The following is a 9,954-nucleotide window of genomic DNA, read 5'->3' as shown; positions in this document are numbered from 1 at the left end:
TGACGTGAGCAAGTTTAAGGCTAACCTTTCCATTCCCTTGGGATACACAGATACAAACTTTATTCACCTTAGTATGAGTCACATTGGAGAGTCGTCCATTATATTTTCGAAACGTTTATCTTTTTCACAACAACTTTGTTATTTTTTTTTCTTACAGTGTAGAAATGCTTTATGAGTGTAAAGATTGGACGTGGCCGGAGGTGGAGGGGGTCTACGTCCCCAGACCACGGTGAATCCTCTGGGCCTGTTTGACCCGCTCCTCGTGGACAACCTCCAGGTGCTGGTTCCGGATCTTCAGCCTCTGGAACCACTCTTCCCGTAACCTTTTGTCAGAGAGAGAGAGAGAGAGAGAGAGGAGAGACAGCCTGGTAAGTCAGCACACCACAACAAGATAGCTCATGTCCAGTGAATTTATTATGACCGCCGCGCAGCGAAGCGGCGGTCATATAGGTTTAGTCAGATTTTTTTTTTTTTCTCTTTTTTTTTTTCCGCATGTCCAAATTTTCCGTCAAGGATTCCCGGGACACTGTAAGACCGGGGTACACAAAACTTGGTGGGCATGTAACCCCACATGGATAGCATGGAACCATCGTTTTTCGTTTTGATCTGTAGCCCCCCCACTGGACTGGACCCCCCGAAAGGAGGGTAGGGCAGACACAGTTTTCTGTGAATATCTCGAGAACCGTAGGGTTTAGGAGGACCAATTTTTTCTGTATGTTGGGTCATCTTAACCCATTCCATGTGCACACATGTGCATTTAAACAGATACACACGCACACACATACATTCACAGTAATCATAAGTATGACACATACTCACACAGTAGACATATGTACGCATGCATGCACATGCACATACACAGGCACACACACAAGCACGCACACACACACACACCCATAAACATAAACATGTACACGCACACATGCACACAAGAATTTCTCAGAATTATGAACAGGCAAGATGGGGGTGGGGTTGTATAAAATTAATTTTACATGTGAAATCTATGAACTAATCATGTTTTGGTACTTGTTGTCTAGCAGATACCAGTGAGAATTGAGTGTGGATAATGCAATTTAGTGAGACAGTTAGAATCATATAGGCCTTTCAGCGTGATTTATTTTTGTGGAAAAAATGTGCTGGACTGGGCGGCGGTCATATTTTGTACCGCTCTGCGGTACATCTAGTTAGTTATGGTTGCTGTCGTTTCCCTTGGTGAGAATATAGTTTCTCCCTACACAATGTTAGTGTCTGGTGCTGAGAATGATGGTAGTGGTTACGTGCACATTCCACCCTCACAGAACAGTACTAGTTTTTCCTCACCCGTTACCTTCTCTTCTTTTCATTTCTCTGATTGTCTAACATTCTGTAAAGTGCCATGAGACATGTGTAATGTTTTGGCGCTCTATAAGTGACATTAAATTGAAAATAAATTAAATTGAAATTGAAATTTAGGCCAAGTGCAGGACAAAGTATACCAAGTAAGTCAAAAGAGAATGTCCGCACACCGGAATAGCTCAGAAACTTTAATGAATTGAATGAATTAAAATGGCCGTTTTAAAATTAAAAAGTTTGGGAGCTACTCCAGTGTATTCTCTTTTGATTTAGCTGGTGTTGAGAATGACTCATAGATGGAAGCAGGAATAGTCAGAGAGTAGTTAGTTAGTTACTTAGTTGTTTTGTGAAGATGGCTACAAACAAAAACAAACTTGACTGCCTCTCTGTTTCAGACCTTCAGTGCACACAGATGAAGCCAGAGTTGAAAGTCTCTTCAGAATGCCTTCTAAATAACACTTTCCCATTTATGCTGGACAAAACTTTTACTGAGAATTTATTAAGGACGTCCCTTTGGTTGACTGATTAACATTGTGTCACCTACTCTGGGCCTCTTGTTGTTCCCATCAGCTTGCAGCAGCTATGACATATGATCCCAATCACACCTCCCGTATGTCTGTCAACACCCAACAGGGAATGTTAATTAGGGACATTGGCATCCTCCAAGCCCCCAGGACACAGTCCCATGTTGCATTGCAGAGGGTGAAGCACATCGCCCATAAAAACAAAGGCGGATTTAAACCAAAGCTGTCTGAACTTATGAACGCGTGCCACAAGTGGCATTACTATAAAATTAACTCTGTTTGAGTCTGTCTTACACCCCCCACACACTCCTCACTCCACCCGCCACACACACACACACACACACACACACACACACACACACTCACACACTCACTCTCTTTCTCTCTCTCTCTCTCTCACTCACTCACTCACTCACTCACTCACACACACACACACACACACACACACCATACCTACCAACATTTAGCTTTTAAAAATGGGAGATTTTTTTCTGGGGTGTGTGTGTGTGTGTGTGTGTGGGGGGGGGTTGAGGTGTCAGTCTTTGCACAGACTACATCCAAAACTTCTCAAATCTGCTGTCAGATTACGTTAGGACACAATTTGATTATTGCGTATCAACAACTCTCAATAACAGTTATAATGTGATGTGTTAATCACAACATTTCTTGTCTAACAATTTGACAAACAAGACTATTCAACTAGCCCGCTTTCTTGTGAGACTCAGTGGCTGCGCAGTGTGCACCCACTTCCTTATTTGGGTTTTGGGTTGGCAGGTTTTATTACAAAAGGGTTCAAATTAAAAGTAAGTCATTATGTAGGCTATGTGTAGGATGTATTTCATACACAATTTGGCAACCTGGAAAATGTCCGACTAACAGAAAAAATGAATGGATCCGTAATTTTCAAAAGAAGTTTGATGGTCATGCAAATTCTGGGAGTTTTCCGGGAGAAATAACAAAACAGGAGGTTGAAGGGAGATGACCTTGAAATACGGGAGAAACCCGGGAAAAGTGGCAGGTAAAAGAGTGTTGGCAGGTATGACACACATTCAAATTCTGGTGTATGAATTTAAGACTAAATAGAAAAACACACACCCATCTTAGAGCTTGTCTTTGTGTCATGCCAAACACACACACACACACATCATCTCTTCCTATCCCAGGCAACACACAAACAGACAGGTGCCCTTTGCCTCCTTGTCTCCCACTGTATTGCTTCATGTGTGAATAATCTATATATTCATTACACACTCGGAGGCCAGCCTGTATCTGTGAAGCACTTCAATCCAGACTACAAATTCCCATTGATTAGTCTAAGTCCGGAGCGGAGGGATTATTCAACATTTGTACCCCGGAGAGCGCTAATCCCCACTGACCTTACAGCCGGGCAGACCAGTGTGCTGCGGAGTCAGGAGAAATGTGATGCATTAGAACAACAGGTCTGAGAAAGCCAGATACCACTTGCTGCATGTCTACATTACTAGGCAGCAGTCAGTCAGGGCACCAACCTCTTGGTCCACGTGTCATCAGAAACTCCAGCACTCGTTAACACACCCTAACCTTTGCTTTCTAAGAAATGTGACCTCATGAATACTCACTGCTCACATAAAAAGTGAGTTTTGCCAATCTAACCGTGGGCTGCCAATCATAAGGTCATAGGCTTAATTCCAAGGAAGCGTAATCATGGATAAAATGTCTATCCCTGTAATGTAAGTCAGGGGTAGAAGAGGCAAATCTATTGGGTGAGTGATTAGAGAAGAGGGGGAGGGAAGACAGACATAACTACAAGGTCTCTGTTTTCAGTCACCCATTTCAAATATTCTAGGGCAGTTCTCTCTGTCAAAGAGTACATTTATTACAGATTTTAGGTAAGATGACTTAATAGTTCATGTTAGGTAAGCAACCAAGGAATGCATTAAAAACTTAGCCTCACCTGTTTAGCATCTGGCATTTTGTAAGGATCATTTTGTTCATATGATGAACTTTATTGGGAGAGTTTTCCAGAAAGTTGCCAATGCTGTTGTTCTTACTTTCTTTCTTTTTTTCTTTCTTTCTTTCTCTCTCTCTCTCTCTCTCTCTCTATCTCAGTGATGTGACCTTCAGTCATTTTTGGTGTTGTCCTGATTCTATTTGAGCAATTACGGCACTCCGCTCCTCTATCCTATTATAAACTTGAGAGAAAAAAACATTCCCTCCTGGCTGAAATGTCTTCCATGATAAAAGAGCTTTTTTGCTCAACAGGGGAAAAAAATAATATTAGTGAAGGCTGTTGCCTCCATGACGGAGATACCAACTTTGATAAAGCACTTCTTTTCATTCTCAGATCCTCATCCCCCATCATCTGACTGTGATTTTCAATCTTCTGCTCCCAGAAGTTTTTTAGCTTGTGCTTGTCGTGGATTCGAGCCAAATTCATTTCCTGGAACAATGAGGATAAATTGCTGAGGCAGAGTTTCACTTAGGCAGATAAAAGGTACAGTTTAATCAGGTCAGAATCATTCATCTAGAGCTCACAATTGATCTGTGAAAGCTAACACATCTCCGTGACAGGTATGGAACTTATTTGATATGTCAGAGATGGAAATGATAAATCACTCATACTGTTCCCTTACTGGGGCATATTTAGGCATATTTCTTGAATATCATTTTTCAGAACATTTTGAATAAATTACTTAAACTCAATGGAAAAGTTTCTCTCTCGCCACTCACCACCCACTCACCTCTCTCTCACACACACACACACACACACACACACACACACACACAAATATATATATATATATATATATATATATATATATATACACACACACACACACACAAACACACAAATATACCATGGAGGAAAAACTAGTGTTGTGCTAGTGTTGTGTATGATCGCATGTGAATATGAGTAATGTGAATATTGTACATGTCCGTGTCCTACTGGTAAATTCTTCACTTCTCGTCACTTTTGCTGCTGTAACAATGCAAATTTCTTCTTCATGAGACAATTAAATGATTATCTTAACTTATCTTAATATCCACCAGTATGATTGTAACAGAGGACAATAAAAAAAGGCAAACTCACCAGTAAAGGAGGAGTATCACATTTGAGTTTATGGATCATCATTCATCCTTGGCCACAAAGGGTCAGGCCAGTCACTGCCCTCTCTGGGAGAGTTACCTCTGCATCCGTGCCTGTGGGAGCCTGTCTCTATATGTGATAGGGAAGCACGAGAGACTGTGTTTGTGTGTGTGTGTGTGTGTCTGTGTGTGTGTGTGTGTGTGTCTGTGTGTGTGTGTGTGTGTGTGTGTGCGTGCGTGTGTGTGCGTGTGTGTGTGTCTGTGTGTGTCTGTGTGTGAGTCTGTGTGTGTCTGAGTGTGTGTGTGTCTGTGTGTGTGTCTGTGTGTGTCTGTGTGTTTGGAAAGGGGGGGGGGGCAGGTGTCTCCTTCATCCTGTTTTTGTCATTCTCTCCTCCCCCTGGAAAACGGATCGAGGAGTGGACCTGAACGCCTGCGTTCCCAGCAGAGCTGGCAGCGTGCTGCGGTGTGGGTCTCGGGGCTTGTCTGGTGACACTCGGCTTAATGCAGCTCCAATCTGGTAACATGGGGCAGTCTGGAGCTTAGTTCAGGATTAGTCATTTCACACACGTTCCTTTCATCACACCAGAAACAGAAAACACCTTGATCTCTCTCACACTTCTTTATTCTCTCCATTTCATGCACTCACCTTTACCATCTCTGTCTTCATGACATTGATTTGACATGCCAGAATAGACTGTAGGTATGCATGCATGAGAATGCAAAACAACTAGGATATGTTCTCCGTCAAGTTTTGTATATATAATGTAAGAAGTATATCATTTTCAAGACTTTGACTAATGAAGAATTCTACCAATTTTAAGCCCAAACTGGAGGCTTATTTTCACACATTGACGGTGATGTTATTTTGAAAGGGGACTTTTGTTATAAAGGGGGGAATTTGTGTCTTTGGAGAGAGGAGTTTTATGGCTGATGTGTGTCTGACTTGTTTTGATTGCTGTCCATGAGTGAAGTCAGTTCACTGTAGCCTGGCGTCAAGAGTGTCATATTGTGTCCCTCACTGACACAATAAAACAAACATTAGTGGTGGTCAATGAGTGGTAAAGCGCTTTGGGTGCCTTAATAAAATGCCATATAAATGTAAGTTGTTGTTTTTGACACTGGAGTTAGGAGAACAACTCACAGAATCAGGAACCCAAATAGCAACAACAGTATGTAGACTAAAGGCTTTCACCTTAGTATTAGATTTAAAATTGATTTTGGATTCCTCCATACAGTAGTTCTGAACACTCAAAAGTAGTGTTGGTGAGGCCTTGGATCAATAATAAATGCAAAGGAAATTGTGACCTAATTGAAGCTGGCAAAGTGTCATGGATTGTGACCATGCATTGCCAAAAGTCAATAACCTTCTGCCTAGAAATAATAACAATAGGAAGAGTAAAAGACATTTAAACATTGTTGTTTTGGTACCAGTATTATTACCTTGGATGCTGCTTTGTTAGAGTCCACTGCTGTTTCCCAGTGGCACTCTTTGGAAAATAATATGCAATTATCCACAGTAATTGTTGTGTACCACAACCCTAATTATCTTTTCTTGAGTACTACTACCCTAATTATCTTTTGTAGACTCCCAAACTTTGCTGAAAGCAAAAAGGTAATGACTAAATGTAGTGACTAATTGACCTCTTGTTTCAAAATGACAGACAAATCCATCTCCTGTGACGTCTCTCTTTAATCTCACATAATTGCTGTCTCTTGATTAGGTGCAGCTTTGACTGATTTCATCATTATTCTAGGCTCCTACCTATTGCTGCATTTTGCACTATCATCTCAGCTTCAGTGCATCTGGAAATTACCAAAATAAAAGTTCTGGAGATAACAAGCAAGTTTACATCACAAATCTACTGTTATACTACCTATTAATTCAAGTCATTTCAGAAAATGTTGTGCACTGGGGAATTAAACAATGTACTTTGTGGCTATTGTCTCAAATACAATTTTCAACTTTGTCACTCCAAATAGCACCTCTAAGGAGTCTAGGCCTGGTCTAAGTTTTTAATTTAGAATAAAACAGTACAGAACACAGATGAAATTGGAACACCCTTCAGTATATTCAAGTGGTGGTACCAAACCAAGAACATCTCCATCAATGGTCTCTCCTGAGTCTGACCTGAAGTGACCAACATCCACAAATCCTAAGCTACACAGCCTTCTTACCATAGAACAGCCTTAGGGCATGTCAAAATTCTTATGTTGGATTTGTCAAACTACCATCTCACTCAGGTCCTTAGTTACATTACCTTTTGGCTGAAAACGACCTTGCCAAACCTTACATTGTTAAAACGGTTCATATAGCACTCTTTAGCACCTGTGACCTTTCCACGCAAACCTCAGATTCACAATAGTGCATCGTCAGAGTCACTAGAGGGGCCTTACTTTCCACGCTAGCTGGGACCGAAGGGCAGGGAAGTCAAGCGGAAGGCATGAGAACACTGCTGCTTAATGCACTGCTGCTCTCCCCAGTCAGCTGCCTGCCTGGATTTGAGAGAAGTCACTTGGGTGTGACGCAGAGCATCTGACGAGCAAAGCCACTGACTGTGTGCATGTGTCAACCTGCAGCCTAGTAGACTAGACACTCACCGAATGGGTTATGAGCTGCATATGAACTGGACTGAGCTGAGAGCTGAAGGGTGGGTGGACTCAGGGGTGTCGGACTGGTGGTAAAATCAGTACTGATTACTAGGGCCACAAGGGGAGGGAGGGCCCTTGAAAAGTCTGGAATATATTTTATGATATTTATGATGGGGGCCCATCAGGAATGCCTATGCGTAGGGCCCAGGATCTTTTGCTACACCCCCGAGTGGTCTAAAAAATGTTTCAGAAATAATTCTGACTTGAGGAGAAAACGTAAATGAGGCTGCTGAATCCTGTCAGGCCCATATATAGATGCTCTTGGCTTTTGCACTTTGCTCATGACCACGTAGCTTTTATTGTCATCAGAGCCGCCACAACGATTCGATGAAGGCTTGTCAGTCCGGTTTATTTACCCCAACCCTTGCAGGAGCTCCAGCCTCGGGGCAAATGCACCTGGTTCAAGCAAAGCTGTATCACAGCATTCAGGGATCGTGTGGATTTCATCATTAGCCCTTTCAAACAGCCCAGTGGCTCATAGAGAATGCTTGAAAAGGGTCTGCTAGGTTGGCGTCCCTCTCTCTCTCCATCTCATCTGCAACACTGACTGACCACCGCACTGCCCATCCTCTCATCTGACATTTGACACCCGGACGAGCCGGGCGGGGTGACAGCAGCCGTGGAGTGGATTATCGGTCGAACTTAATAGACTGAAATGTGTCCTCCCGTTAATTCAGCAGGAATGTGACTGGCCGGGAACAAACCGGTTATAAGTAATCGCACAAGAGGTCACACACCCCCCCCCCCCCCCTCCCTGCTCATGTAATAATCTTCCTCTCTGAATTCATACTGTCCTTGCCATCTACAAGGAATTTATCTTAATAACCACAACTTGAAAATACTACATAATAAACTTGGCATGAGTCTCCTCTTTTCAGGAGACAAATAACCCTGCTCGCTCCAAATTAGATTTCCTCTCCCACCACAGGGTGCCGTCCCCACATTGATGTTGATTATGAGTCACTAAAAACAAGCGGCAGGCATCTTATCCATTATCACTTAACAAGGACCTTTTCCATCACCCCATACTTTAATGCAATTTTGGAACATCTTACCGAGAGCTACACCCTAAATCCTAAGATGTAGCTTTGCTCCTCTGCACCAAAGTCAGGCTCTCGGTATGACTCACTGCTTGCAGCTTGGGAGGAGGCTTTGTTGCACACACATTCTGTTTACTCAGCCTGTCAGTCACTCAGGAAGTACCAGACTCAAGCAAGTCTGTTTGTTTGCTCAAGGAGTTTCAACTACAGAGAGGCTGGACAGCTTGAGGAGAAATAACAAAATCTGGTCAAGTTTGTTACATCTCCAAAAAACATACATTCTCGTTATAAACATCCTCTCATTAGGGGCTGTCTCATGATGTAAAAGTCCTCCCTCTGAGGAAATCCAGATGCTCAATACCACCTGGAGATCACAGCTAGCACTGAAGCAGCCCACCTCTCCACCGCAGACGCGAGTGCAGACAGAGATGCTACAGAGCTTATTCTGAGACGGATCAGACGAGACGTGGCAGACGGGGCCGGCGTGCACGCGTGGTGTTATTTGGGCGGCACCGGGCGCCGCAGTGGGACTGTGTAGCTAATGGCACGCGGCGCTCAGCGGATGAGTGATGGATCCATCGGCTCTGTCTGACCCCTCCGAGTGTGACCCCCCCCCCCCCCAGCCAACTGCGGTGATAAAAGCGCTTAATGTCAGCGGCTGGGGGAGCAATACAATGGAAATGACCTCATTGTTGGCCTTGTGCGCTGTCCTCCAACCACCGCACCCATGGGACACTTTGGCAGGCCGGGGATAGGAAGAGATGAAGTGTGTGTGTGTGTGTTTGTGTGTGTGTGTGTGTGCATGGAGGCGGAGCTGCAAAGGGTCACAAGGGGTTACATCATGCATTACATTGCTGCTACGAGTCGGATAACAAGATTGAACAGAGCACTCGACTCGCCATCCAGCAGAAACTGCCAACGTCGAAACACACGGCCAGCATCTCAAGGCTAATGGAAAGTTCTAGAAGAACCAATGTCATGGGGGGAGAGGAGGAAGGGGAGAATGTCCTGTAGGTAAAGAGGAGTGGTCAATGGTGCAAAGCTGCTGTGTCCAAGCGGACCGCAGAGCTGCAACCAGGGAGACGACATCATCAACTAAAAAAGGCCTCAGTAGAAGCATCACAAACAGTGTAAAATGGAGAAGTGGGAGTCCAGAGAGCGAGGGAGAGAGGGAGAGAGGGAGGGAGACAGGGAGGGAGGGAGAGAGAATGAACAGTGAGGGGGAGCAATGGAGAGAACCGTCAGAAAGTAAAATAATGACAAACTAAGGGCTGTGAGTGTTTGGTGTGTGTGTGTGTGTGTTGAGAGAGAGAGGACACAGAAGGAGGGTGGAGAGAGCGGAT

The 9,954-nt window shown here is 43.8% G+C and overlaps 1 protein-coding gene across 1 annotated transcript in view; it reads right to left on the bottom strand.

Moving 5' to 3' along the window:
• Positions 1-211: 211 nt before the first annotated feature.
• The window catches only part of tdgf1 (teratocarcinoma-derived growth factor 1), a 19,398-nt gene continuing 9,655 nt past the window's right edge, over positions 212-9,954 (bottom strand). Inside the window, exon 6 of the mRNA XM_076302453.1 lies at positions 212-323. Coding sequence (XP_076158568.1) covers positions 212-323 — 112 coding nt within the window. The remainder of the gene's footprint in view (positions 324-9,954) is intronic.

The sequence above is a fragment of the Alosa pseudoharengus genome, unplaced genomic scaffold (genome assembly GCF_046254945.1).
Source record: "Alosa pseudoharengus isolate Yale_2024_CS ecotype anadromous, Long Island Sound unplaced genomic scaffold, YU_APseudo_1.1 YU_APseudo_1.1_scf_24, whole genome shotgun sequence".
NCBI classification, from domain to species: domain Eukaryota; kingdom Metazoa; phylum Chordata; class Actinopteri; order Clupeiformes; family Clupeidae; genus Alosa; species Alosa pseudoharengus.
Note: the sequence above shows the minus strand (reverse complement) of the source record. Positions and strands in the feature narration are given on the sequence as shown.